This window comes from Salvelinus namaycush, unplaced genomic scaffold (assembly GCF_016432855.1).
Source record: "Salvelinus namaycush isolate Seneca unplaced genomic scaffold, SaNama_1.0 Scaffold148, whole genome shotgun sequence".
Classification (NCBI taxonomy): domain Eukaryota; kingdom Metazoa; phylum Chordata; class Actinopteri; order Salmoniformes; family Salmonidae; genus Salvelinus; species Salvelinus namaycush.
In genome coordinates, this window is record NW_024058208.1 from 273391 (window position 1) to 289966 (window position 16576).

Sequence of the window (16576 nt, forward strand, 5' to 3'; positions counted from 1 at the left end):
TAGAGACACATATTTCCCTCAGATACACAGACCCACAAAGAATTTGAAAACAATCCAATTTTGATAAACTCCCATATCTACTGGGTGAAATACCAGTGTGACATCACAGCAGCAAGATTTGTGACCTGTTGCCACAAGAAAAGGGCAACCAGTGAAGAACAAACACCATTGTAAATACAACCCATATTTATGCTTATTTATTTTCCTTTTTGTACTTTAACTATTTACACATTGTTACAACACTGTACATAGACATAATATGACATTTGAAATGTCTCTATTTCTTTTAAACTTTTGGTATTTATTATTGTCTATTTCACTTTTGTTTATTATCTATTTCACTTGCTTTGGCAATGTAAACATGTTTCCCATGCCAATAAAGCCCTTTGAATTGAAGAGAGAGAGTTGATTTTATCACCTGCTCGCTTAATAAGGTATGACACCAGTCTTTGACCGGTACCCCCTGTACATAGCCTTGCTAGTTATTTTATTGTTGCTCTTTAATTATTTCTTATTTTTCTTTTTTGTTATTTTTCTTTTTTTAATTTTTTACTTCAGTTTATTTTAGTAAGTAATTCTTAACACTTATTTTTCATTAAACTGCATTGTTTGTTAAGGGCGTGTAAGTAAGCATTTCACTGTAAGGTCTACACCTGTTGTACATGTAACAAATACAATTTGATTTGATGGTTTGACTGAATATGTACAGGGTTTTTCAACCTTTGTCTGGAATAATAGCCCTAAATGAAACATTAAACAACATCCTATGACAACGTCCAAAGGTGCCACCTCCCACTCTTACTGCTGGGTGTAATCATTAGTCCAAACAGTTGCAAAAAACCCCGAGAGATTCTATTGGACAGATTAAGGTAGGTCCCTCCCCGTTTCGTTCCGTTTACGAAACGTTTTGCAACAGAATCGGGATAATGACTACACCCCTGTTAACGCTAATGTTCCCTGGCGGATGTTTACGGAAGTGGAAGCTTGAACAATAAACAGTTCAATTAATAATCTCTGTTGTATGCGAGATAGACTCAACTATGTCAATGATCTCGTTAATTACGTCGTTGGTTTACAATGAACGTGTCAAAGATCATATATACTTTTTTCCTACTGTATTATTGCCTGTATGTTTGTTTATTCCATGTGTAACTCTGTGTTGTTGTTTGTGTCGAACTGCTTTGCTTCATCTTGGCCAGGTCGCAGTTGTAAATGAGAACTTGTTCTAAACTAGCCTACCTGGTTAAATAAAGGTCAAATAAAAAGACATGTGAAAAACGGATTCAGCAACACCCAATGACGAGTATTTAGTTATTTATTCTACCCCCCTCCCACAACTCAAAACAACTGGAAACACGTGAGCTGTGCTACTACTTCGTCGTCAGCTGAGACAGGCGACATGGCGACTTCAGCGGGCTTCAAGGTGCTGAGAAAACAGATTTGTGGCATTTCGTATTTTTTAATGTGCTTTGTTTTGTTCGCATTGTCAATGGATCATGTTGTCTGTGAGGTTTTGTAAATATTTAACCGAAATCAGTTGGCTAGAAGTTGAACAAGCCATTGTCGACACTTGACAGCTAACGTTAGCTAGTAGAAGTTGCCTGTCCAGTTGGCAGAGTAGTTTCAGGTGAAACAAAGTGGTTTGCGGTCATAAGAAGTTACTTGTAAAACTCGTAAAACTGTCGACTTCCAGAATACCAACAGGCTCGTGTTGTTAGCTTTCATAGTGACAAGTTGAGCTAACTTGTTGTACTAGCAACCACCAAAACAAACATGCAAAACAGTTTAAAAGTGGTCAGGAAGTTGGTTGAGCCAGCTACCTAGCTAGCCACAACATCACACTCCTGAAAAGGTAGAACGGTGGAAGAATGTGAATTTGGTCAATGTCCAAAGAGCCGCCAGCAAAATCATAAACATTACAGCAAATGTATCCCATTACATTGTCACATGGAAACGGCACTTGATTTGGATGAAGTTAGCTAGCTAGGTACATTCGGCCTATTTGTTTACCAAGTCTCCAACAACAACATACAATGAGTTGTATTAATCTCTGAATGTATTTCCCTCGTTCTCGCTCAGGTTCTATATGAGCATGATGGAGTTTTTATACACACCAACCCAGAAAGGAGTGAGGAGCAGGATTCTCTCACTTCAGGATCCCTGCGCGTCCTGGACCAGGTATGTCATTATAGAACAGAATGAGATGTATCCTTCCCTGTTAAAATGTCCACAGATCAGACTCAACATTCCTTCTCGTCATTTCTACCAGGATGGAGACCTAGTGCTGGAATATAAACCCATGGAAGATGTCGACCACTCTGCCATGCTGTGTGCTGCCAAGGTTAGACTTTATTTACATATCTTTTTTTTATTTAATATTCCTTGTTTCAGGTCATCATAAACAAAGTGTACACATGTACATATATTAAAATACCAACAAGATTTAGACTCTTATCAATCTTACTGGTAAATTCATATAGAAACACTGCTAATTGGCTCGGCCACAACTGTTGTCTGGTGCTGATAATACAGACACAGTGCAATTTGTTTAACATGGAAATAGCTGTTCTATCATTCAGCCTACAGTAGCAGCCAATGTGTGGTGTTCAATGAGGCCTACATTCCATGAGACTTTTGAACAAAATACACCCAGGTCTTGACATGAACCTGTTTTATCCACTTGTCCTTCAGACAAGGTGACTGGAAATGGTGTTTGATGCAAGAAACCACTTTACAAAATAAAATGTCATTATTATTCCAACATTATTACAGAGAACCAGACAAATTATACTACCCTCTGCCTATTGGATACTTAGCTTATTTAAGCCTGTCTCAAAATACAAAACTGCCCCTTTAAGACAAAAAAAAGCTCTTTACCTGACTCACATTTCAAAGATGTCTAGAAATGTACAGGTTTTGTGGTCTTGCAGGAAGCAACCACTCCCCTATTGCTGACTACAGATGATCTATAACTGGGCTAATACCAATGTAATTAGAACAGTAAAACTAAACGTTTTGTCATACCCGTGGTATACGGTCTGATATACCACGGCTATCAGCAAATCAGCAATCAGGGCTTGAACCACCCAGTTTATAATTGTGTGTGTATAGGCCTACTGCAGCTCTGATTGGTTATGCCACCGGTCTGTGTAGAGTACGGGCTGAGTGGTGCCTGTCAATGCAATAGAATCATACACCGATGTGTTCTGCCTACAAAAAGAAAATCTCTTGCATAGTTAGTTTTGCCTACCAAGTCTTGCACAATTAGTTTTGTTTCGGGATGTTGCGTTGAAAGTGGCTAATAACGCATTGACTCGATCACAATTCCCACAGTGAAGGGAAACGTTGATAGTGTTAACTAAAGGGGGGAAAACTCTCTAAAGTTGAGTGAAGTTCAATCTCGTGCTTCTCTTAAAGGGAACATTAGTCACGATTAGGATGACAACACTCCACATTGTATATGTTGGCTTGGCTGTATCCATGGTGACACATCAGTTGTCTTGAGAGCTCGATGATGACTGTCAAACCACACTCTGGCTCCAATCACCTTGGTCATGTGACAGCAGCATCGCTTCATGTTTCCTGTCTCTGTTTCTCTGCTGCACTAGAATAAAGATGTTCTAGTGATCTCTGACTGAAATAAAAACCCTGATAGCAGAGATGCAACAGGAAACCAAAGCCCTGAAGTATATCCTAAATCTAAAATGGTTCATCCCGGTCGTGATGAACACACATGGCTAGCTCATCTCTTCATAGAAACTAACTCTCCTCTCTCCATCAGCCACTCAGGACAGATGTCTGTCCGTTAGGTTCTCTGTGGAGGAAAAAAACATCCCCTATTCTCTTTCTCTGTCAAAACCGGTTTAATTTGAATAGCCTCTCTCATAGTATTTCCAGCCTTTTCTGTATATATCTGTACCACTACCTACACAGCCAGCCACTCAGCCAGCCAGAACTATGTACTGTATATATATATAGTACTGTATATGGGTGTGTGTGTGTACTGTATATAGATAGTACTGTATATATATATATATATATATATATATATATATATATATATATATAGTACTGTATATGGGTGTGTGTGTACTCTATATAGATAGTACTGTGTATATATATATATATATATATATATATATATATATATATTACTGTATATGGGTGTGTACTGTATATAGATAGTACAACATTTTGGGGTCACTTAGACATTTCAAAAAATGGCAGATTTAAAAAAAAAATGGAATATCTACATAGGTGTACAGAGGCCCATTTATCAGCAACCATCACTCCTGTGTTCCAATGACACATTGTGTTAGCTAATCCAAATGTATCATTTTTAAAGGCTAATTGATCATTAGAAAACCCTTTTCACAGAACAGTGCAAACTGGTTCTAACCAGAATAGAAAGAGGAGTGGGAGGCCCCGGTGCACAACTGAGCAAAAGGGCAAGTACATTTGTGTCTAGTTTGAGAAACAGACGCCTCGCATGTCCTCAACTGGCAGCTTCATTAAATAGTACCCGCAAAACACCAGTCTCAACGTCAACAGTGAAGAGGCGACTCCAGGATGCTGGCCTTCTAGGGGCAGAGTTGCAAAGAAAAAGCCATATCTCAGACTGGCCAATTAAAAAGAAAAGATTGAGATGGGAAATAGAACAGACACTGGACAGAGGAAGATTTTGGGGGGAAAAAAGTGTTATGGACCGATGAATACGAGTTTGAGGTGTTCGGATCGCAAAGAAGAACATTCATGAGACGCAGAAAAGATGATGGAGGAGTGCTTGACGCCGTCTATCAAGCATGTTGGAGGCAATGTGATGGTCTGGGGGTGCTTTGGTGGTGGTAAAGTGGGAGATTTGTACAGGGTAAAAGGGATCTTGGAAGAAGGAAGGCTATCACTCCATTTTGCAACACGGCGCTTAATTGGATCCAATTTCCTCCTACAACAGGACAACAACCCAAAGCACAGCTCCAAACTATGCAATAACTATTTAGGGAAGAAGCAGTCAGCTGGTATTCTGTCTATAATGGAGTGGCCAGCACAGTCACCGGATCTCAACCCTATTGAGCTGTTGTGGGAGCAGCTTGACCGTATGGTACGTAAGAAGTGCCCATCAAGCCAATCCAACTTGTGGGAGGTGCTTCAGGGAGCATGGGGTGAAATCTCTTCAGATTACCTCAACAAATTGACAACTAGAACGCCAAAGGTCTGCAAGGCTGTAATTGCTGCAAATGGAGGATTCTTTGACAAAAGCAAAGTTTGAAGGACATAATTATTATTTCAATTAAATCATTATTTATAACCTTGTCAACATCTTGACTATTTCCTATTCATTTTGCAACTAATTTCAGGTATGTTTTCATGGAAAACAAGGACATTTCTGAGTGACCCCAAACTTTTGAACAGTAGTGTAGATAGTACATTATATGGGTAGTTGTGTGTACTGTATATAGTACCGTATGTGGGTGGGTCTGAGTATACCTGTATTCTCTCTCCCAGGAGTCTAGCTCCGTGTTTGAATGGGGCCAGCGGCACCAGGGTCCGAGCCAAGACCCAGGAGACCACCCACCCAGGCAGGTGGAGCACCAGCTGAGCTGTGAGACTGCGTGGGACATGGTTCACACTGTTCAGTTCAGGAAGAAACCCAGCAACAATGGAACAGGTGAGTGGGAGAGAACACAGCAGAGCACCCTAGAACACAGCAGAGCACCCTAGAACACAGCAGAGCACCCTAGAACACAGCAGAGCACCCTAGAACACAGCAGAGCACCCTAGAACACAGCAGAGCACCCTAGAACACAGCAGAGCACCCTAGAACACAGCAGAGCACCCTAGAACACAGCAGAACAGAGCAAGCCCCGGTAGGCCACGGAAGAATGGCCATTTTTTAAACCTTTTTATTTAGTCAGGGGAAGTCATGGAGAACATATCAATGACTTAGCATCATCATGCTTCCTCTACGGAGAGCCAAAATGTCACACTTCGTTACCTGTCCAGCTGATATATTGTCATTACCTGTAGCCTACTGCAATGAAACAAGTCTGGTTTCTTTGAACTGTCAAGTCTCTCTCATATATATATGTGTGTGTGTATATATATATATATATCATTTCTCCCTCTCTGGCTGGAATTCCAAAACACCTCTCCTCTTAACGTCCAGAAGCTGCTTTAGCGGAGCGACCGTGATTAAGTTGGTTGGAGGAGAGGAGACTAATTGCTTCAGTTTCCCCACAGTACGATCAATCTTCTCCAGCAGGCCCCTGGGGGATTAATCAGGCCTCCTGCTACTTCCTGCTCTGCAGACATTTAAATGTCAAGAGAGTCAAATTAAAAAGCATTACACATGGATCTATACAACTCTAGATGAAGTGTGGCATGGACGTTGTGTTGCTTGTCTCTCTGCATTAGGAAAACCCCTAGAGAGAATACACACACATACTCTCATTATGTGTGTCTCTTCTGTGTGTGTGCATCTGTAGTGTTGGGTATCTAAACCCCCCCCTCTCCCTCTCTCCCGCCTCATTATGTGTGTGTCTCTTCTGTGTGAGTGCATCTGTAGTGTTGGGTATCTAAGCCCCTCTCTCTCTCTCTCTCTCTCTCTCTCTCTCTCTCTCCCCCTCACCTCATTGTGTGTGTTTCTATGTCTGTGTATATCCTGTATCTAAACCCCTCTCTCTCCCTCTCTCTCCAGGTGCTCCTCCTAAACCCGCTCCCATCCCAGAGAAGAGTAAGGGTTCCCGGCTGTTCTTCCATCTCAGTGACCTGGCCTCGGTCAGGGTGAAGGAGGAGGGCTGGTCCTACCTGGTGTTCACCCTCAGAGACCGCAACATGGGGGTGGAGCTGCCTGCCCTGCACTTTCACCAGGGAGGTAGTGAAGACTTCCTGGACTGTCTCAGGAAGTACATGCTGCTGACAGAGTACGTAGACCAGACAGTAAATATACATGCTGCTGCTCAGAGTACGTAGACCAGACAGTAAATATACATGCTGATCACAGAGTACGTAGACCAGACAGTAAATATACATGCTGATCACAGAGTACGTAGACCAGACAGTAAATATACATGCTGATCACAGAGTACGTAGACCAGACAGTAAATATACATGCTGCTCAGAGTACGTAGACCAGACAGTAAATATACATACTGATCACAGAGTACGTAGACCAGACAGTAAATATACATGTTGATCAGAGTACGTAGACCAGACAGTAAATATACATGCTGATCACAGAGTACGTAGACCAGACAGTAAATATACATGCTGCTCAGAGTACGTAGACCAGACAGTAAATATACATGCTGATCACAGAGTACGTAGACCAGACAGTAAATATACATACTGATCACAGAGTACGTAGACCAGACAGTAAATATACATGCTGATCACAGAGTACGTAGACCAGACAGTAAATATACATGCTGATCACAGAGTACGTAGACCAGACAGTAAATATACATACTGATCACAGAGTACGTAGACCAGACAGTAAATATACATGCTGATCACAGAGTACGTAGACCAGACAGTAAATATACATGCTGATCACAGAGTACGTAGACCAGACAGTAAATATACATACTGATCACAGAGTACGTAGACCAGACAGTAAATATACATGCTGCTCAGAGTACGTAGACCAGACAGTAAATATACATGCTGCTGACAGAGTACATAAACACACTCAACTTAGTCTCTCAAAGACAGAACTGAGGGAGCGGGGCCCGGTGAGGGAGCGGTGAGGGAGCGGGGCCCGGTGAGGGAGCGGTGAGGGAGCGGGGCCCGGTGAGGGAGCGGTGAGGGAGCGGGGCCCGGTGAGGGAGCGGTGAGGGAGCGGGGCCCGGTGAGGGAGCGGGGCCGAGCAGAGCTGTCACGCCCTGGACAGATACAGTCCAGAACACACCGCGCTCCAGAATTGAAAGTCTTTCCCAGTGCTGGAGATGATTGCTTGTAGGAAAGTATGAACCCCCCCCCCCCAGCCAGATGTAGACTATTCTGCTGTAAGAAACAAAGTGACCCGGCGCCCACACACCAGGTGGTCTGGTTAGTTCTGTGGCCGCATGTGAACAGGCGTTGAAACTGAGGCTGTGTCCCAAATGGCACCCTATTCCCTATATAGTGCACTACTTTTGACCAGAGTCCTATGAGCCTTGGTAGAAAGTAGTGCGCTATATAGGGAATAGGGCGCCATTTGGTACACATCCTGAAAGTGGTTTCTGTTCAGCTTCCTCTCTGCCAGGTTCAGTTAACTAAAAATGTAATGCATTTTATTTGTCACATGCTTTCCTAAACAACAGGCAGGTTTAGACATTGAAATGCTTTTAGTTTAGGGCTTTACCTTTTCCAACTATGTAGAGAGAAAGATCAAACTAAAAACACACATGCTGTGAGGGGGGGAGAGAGGCTAGAGGGAGGGGGGGAGAGAGGCTAGAGGGAGGGGGGGAGAGAGGCTAGAGGGAGGGGGGGAGAGAGGCTAGAGGGAGGGGGGGAGAGAGGCTAGAGTGGGGGGGGGGGAGAGAGGCTAGAGTGGGGGGGGGGGAGAGAGGCTAGAGTGGGGGGGGGGGAGAGAGGCTAGAGTGGGGGGGGGGGAGAGAGGCTAGAGTGGGGGGGGGGGGAGAGAGGCTAGAGTGGGGGGGGGGGGAGAGAGGCTAGAGTGGGGGGGGGGGGAGAGAGGCTAGAGTGGGGGGGGGGGGGAGAGAGGCTAGAGTGGGGGGGGGGGGGAGAGAGGCTAGAGTGGGGGGGGGGGGAGAGAGGCTAGAGTGGGGGGGGGGGAGAGAGGCTAGAGTGGGGGGGGGGGGGAGAGAGGCTAGAGTGGGGGGGGGGAGAGAGGCTAGAGTGGGGGGGGGGAGAGAGGCTAGAGTGGGGGGGGGGGGAAGAGAGGCTAGAGTGGGGGGGGGGGGGAGAGAGGCTAGAGTGGGGGGGGGGGAGGAGAGAGGCTAGAGTGGGGGGGGGGGGAAGAGAGGCTAGAGTGGGGGGGGGGGGGAAGAGAGGCTAGAGTGGGGGGGGGGGGGGAAGAGAGGCTAGAGTGGGGGGGGGGGGGGGAAGAGAGGCTAGAGTGGGGGGGGGGGGAGAGAGGCTAGAGTGGGGGGGGGGGGGGGGGAGAGGCTAGTGGGGGGGGGGGGGAGAGTGGGGGGGGGGGGAAGAGAGGCTAGAGTGGGGGGGGGGGAAGAGAGGCTAGAGTGGGGGGGGGGAGAGGCTAGAGTGGGGGGGGGGGGGGGGGGAAGAGGCTAGAGTGGGGGGGGGGGGAGAGGCTAGAGTGGGGGGGGGGGGGGGAAGAGAGGCTAGAGTGGGGGGGGGGGGAGAGGCTAGAGTGGGGGGGGGGGGAAGAGGCTAGAGTGGGGGGGGGGTAGAGAGAGGCTAGAGTGGGGGGGGGGTAGAGAGAGGCTAGAGTGGGGGGGGGGGGGAGAGAGGCTAGAGTGGGGGGGGGGGAAGAGAGGCTAGAGTGGGGGGGGGGGAAGAGAGGCTAGAGTGGGGGGGGGGGAAGAGAGGCTAGAGTGGGGGGGGGGAGAGGCTAGAGTGGGGGGGGGGGGAGAGAGGCTAGAGTGGGGGGGGGGGAGAGAGAGGCTAGAGTGGGGGGGGGGGGAGGGAGAGGCTAGAGTGGGGGGGGGGGAGGGAGAGGCTAGAGTGGGGGGGGGGGGAGAGAGAGGCTAGAGTGGGGGGGGGGAGAGGCTAGAGTGGGGGGGGGGGGGGGAGAGAGAGAGGCTAGAGTGGGGGGGGGGGAGAGGCTAGAGTGGGGGGGGGGGGAGAGAGGCTAGAGTGGGGGGGGGGAGGGAGAGGCTAGAGTGGGGGGGGGGGGGAGAGAGAGGCTAGAGTGGGGGGGGGGGAGAGAGGCTAGAGTGGGGGGGGGGAGAGAGGCTAGAGTGGGGGGGGGGGGGGGGAGAGAGAGGCTAGAGTGGGGGGGGGGGGAGAGAGAGGCTAGAGTGGGGGGGGGGGGGAGAGAGGCTAGAGTGGGGGGAGAGGCTAGAGGGGACCTCAAGTCTCATGTTTATCACGGACAGTCACAACAGGTACATGGTTAACTCTGAAGAAGGAATACATTAATTATCCCCCTGTATGTTCCTCTCTGCTGTTATCCCCCTGTATGTTCCTCTCTGCTGTTATCCCCCTGTATGTTCCTCTCTGCTGCTATCCCCCTGTATGTTCCTCTCTGCTGTTATCCCCCTGTATGTTCCTCTCTGCTGTTATCCCCCTGTAGGTTCCTCTCTGCTGTTATCCCCCTGTAGGTTCCTCTCTGCTGTTATCCCCCTGTAGGTTCCTCTCTGCTGTTATCCCCCTGTAGGTTCCTCTCTGCTGTTATCCCCCTGTAGGTTCCTCTCTGCTGTTATCCCCCTGTATGTTCCTCTCTGCTGTTATCCCCCTGTAGGTTCCTCTCTGCTGTTATCCCCCTGTAGGTTCCTCTCTGCTGTTATCCCCCTGTATGTTCCTCTCTGCTGTTATCCCCCTGTAGGTTCCTCTCTGCTGTTATCCCCCTGTAGGTTCCTCTCTGCTGTTATCCCCCTGTAGGTTCCTCTCTGCTGTTATCCCCCTGTAGGTTCCTCTCTGCTGTTATCCCCCTGTAGGTTCCTCTCTGCTGTTATCCCCCTGTAGGTTCCTCTCTGCTGTTATCCCCCTGTAGGTTCCTCTCTGCTGTTATCCCCCCTGTAGGTTCCTCTCTACTGTTATCCCCCTGTAGATTCCTCTCTGCTGTTATCCCCCCTGTAGGTTCCTCTCTGCTGTTATCCCCCCTGTAGGTTCCTCTCTGCTGTTATCCCCCTGTAGGTTCCTCTCTACTGTTATCCCCCTGTAGGTTCCTCTCTGCTGTTATCCCCCTGTAGGTTCCTCTCTGCTGTTATCCCCCTGTAGGTTCCTCTCTGCTGCTATCCCCCCTGTAGGTTCCTCTCTGCTGTTACCCCCCTGTTGGTTCCTCTCTGCTGTTATCCCCCTGTAGGTTCCTCTCTGCTGCTATCCCCCTGTAGGTTCCTCTCTGCTGTTATCCCCCTGTATGTTCCTCTCTGCTGCTATCCCCCTGTAGGTTCCTCTCTGCTGTTATCTCCCCTGTAGGTTCCTCTCTGCTGCTATCCCCTTGTAGGTTCCTCTCTGCTGCTATCCCCCTGTAGGTTCCTCTCTGCTGTTATCTCCCCTGTAGGTTCCTCTCTGCTGCTATCCCCCTGTAGGTTCCTCTCTGCTGTTATCTCCCCTGTAGGTTCCTCTCTGCTGCTATCCCCCTGTAGATTCCTCTCTGCTGTTACCCCCCTGTTGGTTCCTCTCTGCTGCTATCCCCTTGTAGGTTCCTCTCTGCTGCTATCCCCTTGTAGGTTCCTCTCTGCTGTTACCCCCCTGTAGATTCTTCTCTGCACCTTTGTTAGCAGATATAATGGCCAGAAAGAGAGGTTAAACTGTATCCTTGCGTATGATGGTAAATTAAGTGGGTGTGGGTGTAATTCCTATATTCACCACTAGAGGGCTTCAGGGTCTATGGAAGTCAGTCCATTCAGTTGCAGTCAAATATATTAATATCATTACACAATTCACTATTTCTTCTAACATATGTCAGAATTCACCAATCTAATGGTGTTCCCACATTTATTTGTTTGATTTACAACTGGCACAGGACCCCCAAAAAATGTGACCGAAACTGAAATTCAGGGCTCCCGAACGGCGCAGCAGTCTAAGGTACTGCATCACAGTGCAAGAGGCGTCACTACATTCCCTGGTTCGAAATCCAGGTTGTATAACATCCGGCTGTGATTTGGAGTCCCATAGGGCGGCGCACAATTGGCCCAGCGTCGTCCGTGTTTGGCCGGGGTAGGCCGTGTTTGGCCGGGGTAGGCCGTCATTGTTAAAAAAGAAAAATTGTTCTAAACTGACTTGCCAAGTTAAATAAAGGTTAAATAAAAAAATATCTATTTTTTTTATTAATTAAGATTTTTCACTTCCAACTAAAAAATGGGCTGGACCAAATTATTCAAAATTCTAATGAATTTGGTTGGAGGCAAGTAATTCTCGGCAAGTGTAATTTATTCTACTTGTAGTAAGTTGCAGGTGCCTGCAGGGTTTAAATGGCCGTTCAACCAGTTTTGAAAAGCATCTGTAGTACTTCATCACATCAAATGTTTATTTGTCACATGCTTCGTAAACAACAGGTGTAGACTAACAGTGAAATGCTTCCTGACGGGCCATTTTACCAACAACGCAGAGTTGAACATAAAAAATGTAGAACGTGACACGAGGCATAAATACACAGTGAGTAAAAATAACATGGCTATATACAGGAAGTACCAATACTGAGTTGATGTAGAGGGGTATGCGGTAATAATATGGCTATATACAGGAAGTACCAGTACTGATTTGATGTAAACGGGTATGAGGTAATAACATGGCTATATACAGGAAGTACCAGTACTGAGTTGATGTGCAGAGGTACTAGGTAATTGAGGTGGATATGTACATTTAGGTAGGGGTAAAGTGACTAGGCAACAGGATAGATAATAGACGGTGGTAGCAGCATATGTGGTGAAAGCGAGTGTGTGTGTGTGTGTGGGGTCAGTATGTGTGTTGGGGTGTGAACTGTGTGTGTGTGTGAGCACGTGGGTCGAGTCCAGTGTGTGTGTGTTGGGGTGTGAGCTGTGTGTGTGTCAGCATGTGGGTAGAGTTCAGTGTGTGTGACTCTTGTTTAGCAGTCTTATGGTTTGGGGATAGAAGCTGTTCAGAGTCCTGTTGCTTCCAGACATTGGTACCGTTTGCCGTGTGGTAGCAGAGAGAACAGTCATCGACTTGGGTGGCCTTCCTCTGACACCGCCTGGTATACAGGTCCTGGATGGCAGGAAGCTCCGCCCCAGTGATGTCATCACGTGAACAGCTGTTCTTCTTCGTTGTCTGTAGGCTACTAGAAGATGTTGTGTTTCACGTCAGCAGTGCAGCACCCTGTATAATAACTCATCAACTGTGACTGTATCCAGTTAGTATTCTGATAATATATGTACGGTGCATTCAGAAAGTGTTCAGACCCCTTCACTTTTTCCTACATTTTGTTACGTTACAGCTTTAATCTAATATGGATTCACTTTTTTTTCCCCTCATCAATCTACACACAATACCCCATAATGACATCACAATACCCCATAATGACATCACAATACCCCATAATGACATCACAATACCCCATAATGACATCACAATACCCCATAATGACATCACAATACCCCATAATGACATAGCAAAAACTGTTTATTAGACTTTTTTTTCAAATGTATAAAACATTTAAAATATAATTTACGTAAGTATTCAGACCCTTTACACAGTACTTTTTTGAATAACCTTTGGCAGCGATTACAGCCTTGAGTCTTCTTGGTTATGACACTACAAGCTTGGCACACCTGTATTTGGGGAGTTTCTCCCATTCTTCTCTGCAGATCCTCTCAAGCTCTGTCATGTTGGATGGGGAGCGTCGCTGCACAGCTATTTTCAGGTCTCTCCAGAGATGTTCGATCGGGTTCAAGTCCGGGCTCTGGCTGGGCCATTCAAGGACATTCAGAGACTTGTCCTGAAGCCCCTCCTGCATTGTCTTGGCTGTGTGCTTAGGGTCGTTGTCCTGTTGGAAGTTGAACCATCGCCCCATTCTGAGGTCCTGAGCGCCCTGGAGCAGGTTTTCATCATGGATCTCTCTGTACTTTGCTCTGTTCATCTTTCCCTCGATCCTGACTAGTCTCCCAGTCCCTGCCACTGAAAAACATCCCCACAGCATGATGCTGCCCCAACCATGCTTCACCGTAGGGATGGTGCCAGGTTTCCTCCAGACGTGACACTTGGCATTCAGGACAAAGAGTTCAATCTTGGTTTCATCAGACCAGAGAATCTTGTTTCTCATGGTCTGAGAGTCTTTAGGTGCCTTTTGGCAAACTCCAAGCGGGCTGTCATGTGCCTTTAACTGAGGATTGGCTTCCGTCTGGCCACTCTAGCATAAAGGCCTGATTGGTGGAGTGCTGCGGAGTTGGTTGTCCTTCTGGAAGGTTCTCCCATCTCCACAGAGGAACTCTGGAGCTTTGTCAGAGTGACCATTGGGTTCTTGGTCACCTCCCTGACCAAGGCCCTTCTCCCCTGATTGCTCAGTTTGGCCAGTAGCCTAGTTTAATTCATATGATTATTATTGGCAATCTCATCAACTGGTGTTACTGCTGATGTTTTTTACAACATATTATAATGTTTTATGAAGGCGTGACTGTATCCATCACAGTATTGATGTGAACGTGTCCTGTTGGCCAGCGCTCAGTGTACACGGTTTGGTACAGTAACCAGGTCTGTGTTGACTCAGTGTACACGGTTTGGTACAGTAACCAGGTCTGTGTGTGCTCAGTGTACACGGTTTGGTACAGTAACCAGGTCTGTGTTGACTCAGTGTACACGGTTTGGTACAGTAACCAGGACTGTGTTGACTCAGTGTACACGGTTTGGTACAGTAACCAGGTCTGTGTTGACTCAGTGTACACGGTTTGGTACAGTAACCAGGTCTGTGTGTGCTCAGTGTACACGGTTTGGTACAGTAACCAGGTCTGTGTGTGCTCAGTGTACACGGTTTGGTACAGTAACCAGGTCTGTGTTGACTCAGTGTACACGGTTTGGTACAGTAACCAGGTCTGTGTGCGCTCAGTGTACACGGTTTGGTACAGTAACCAGGTCTGTGTGCGCTCAGTGTACACGGTTTGGTACAGTAACCAGGTCTGTGTGCGCTCAGTGTACACGGTTTGGTACAGTAACCAGGTCTGTGTGTGCTCAGTGTACACGGTTTGGTACAGTAACCAGGACTGTGTTGACTCAGTGTACACAGTTTGGTACAGTAACCAGGTCTGTGTTGACTCAGTGTACACGGTTTGGTACAGTAACCAGGTCTGTGTTGACTCAGTGTACACGGTTTGGTACAGTAACCAGGTCTGTGTTGACTCAGTGTACACGGTTTGGTACAGTAACCAGGTCTGTGTTGACTCAGTGTACACGGTTTGGTACAGTAACCAGGTCTGTGTTGGCTCAGTGTACACGGTTTGGTACAGTAACCAGGTCTGTGTTGGCTCAGTGTACACGGTTTGGTACAGTAACCAGGTCTGTGTTGACTCAGTGTACACGGTTTGGTACAGTAACCAGGACTGTGACTCAGTGTACACGGTTTGGTACAGTAACCAGGTCTGTGTTGACTCAGTGTACACGGTTTGGTACAGTAACCAGGTCTGTGTTGACTCAGTGTACACGGTTTGGTACAGTAACCAGGTCTGTGTTGGCTCAGTGTACACGGTTTGGTACAGTAACCAGGTCTGTGTTGACTCAGTGTACACGGTTTGGTACAGTAACCAGGACTGTGTTGACTCAGTGTACACGGTTTGGTACAGTAACCAGGTCTGTGTTGACTCAGGAGTAGAGCTGTTAACACGGACTACCTGACATCTATGAAAGGACACTACAGGACCACCATGGGTATGTTTGGTTTTGTTTCATTATGTCCCTACACATTGATGACCTCCCCATAAGGAGTAGAAAGTAGTGTGGTTTGTTTTACCATATACTGTGACATCAGCATGGTGCTATACATAGCGGTGCTGTGAGAACAGAGCCCACAGCATACAGCCCCCAGCGGTGCTGTGAGGACAGAGCCCACAGCATACAGCCCCCAGCGGTGCTGTGAGGACAGAGCCCCCAGCGGTGCCGTGAGAACAGAGCCCCCAGCATACAGCCCCCAGTGGTGGTGTGAGAACAGAGCCCCCAGCGGTGCTGTGAGGACAGAGCCCACAGCATACAGCCCCCAGCGGTGCTGTGAGGACAGAGCCCACAGCATACAGCCCCCAGCGGTGCTGTGAGAACAGAGCCCCCAGCATACAGCCCCCAGCGGTGCTGTGAGAACAGAGCCCCCAGCATACAGCCCCCAGCGGTGCTGTGAGAACAGAGCCCCCAGCATACAGCCCCCAGCGGTGCTGTGAGAACAGAGCCCCCAGCATACAGCCCCCAGCGGTGGTGTGAGAACAGAGCCCCCAGCATACAGCCCCCAGCGGTGCTGTGAGAACAGAGCCCCCAGTGGTGCTGTGAGAACAGAGCCCCCAGCATACAGCCCCCAGCGGTGCCGCGAGAACAGAGCCCCCAGCATACAGCCCCCAGCGGTGCTGTGAGAACAGAGCCCCCAGCGGTGCCGCGAGAACAGAGCCCCCAGCATACAGCCCCCAGCGGTGCTGTGAGAACAGAGCCCCCAGCATACAGCCCCCAGCGGTGCCGCGAGAACAGAGCCCCCAGCGGTGCCGCGAGAACAGAGCCCCCAGCGGTGCCGCGAGAACAGAGCCCCCAGCATACAGCCCCCAGCGGTGCCGCGAGAGCAGAGCTCCCAGCGGTGCCGCGAGAGCAGAGCCCCCAGCGGTGCCGCGAGAACAGAGCCCCCAGCATACAGCCCCCAGCGGTGCCGCGAGAACAGAGCCCCCAGCATACAGCCCCCAGCGGTGCCGCGAGAACAGAGCCCACAGTTAAGGGGACCGGTGTTTGTACAGTCGGCGTTACTTAACATGAATGTCATTTACAGGAGGCTTCATTGCTCATCCAGCAGTGATTTATGGGGGTTCTGCTG

The 16576-nt window shown here is 48.1% G+C and overlaps 1 protein-coding gene across 1 annotated transcript in view; it reads left to right on the forward strand.

Annotated features, from left to right (window-relative positions):
- The first annotated feature begins 1343 nt into the window (after positions 1-1343).
- The window catches only part of LOC120036839 (TBC1 domain family member 15-like), a 49829-nt gene continuing 34596 nt past the window's right edge, over positions 1344-16576 (forward strand). Inside the window, exons 1-5 of the mRNA XM_038983152.1 lie at positions 1344-1423; positions 2080-2178; positions 2270-2341; positions 5503-5665; positions 6695-6920. Coding sequence (XP_038839080.1) covers positions 1400-1423; positions 2080-2178; positions 2270-2341; positions 5503-5665; positions 6695-6920 — 584 coding nt within the window. The 5' untranslated portion in view covers positions 1344-1399. The remainder of the gene's footprint in view (positions 1424-2079; positions 2179-2269; positions 2342-5502; positions 5666-6694; positions 6921-16576) is intronic.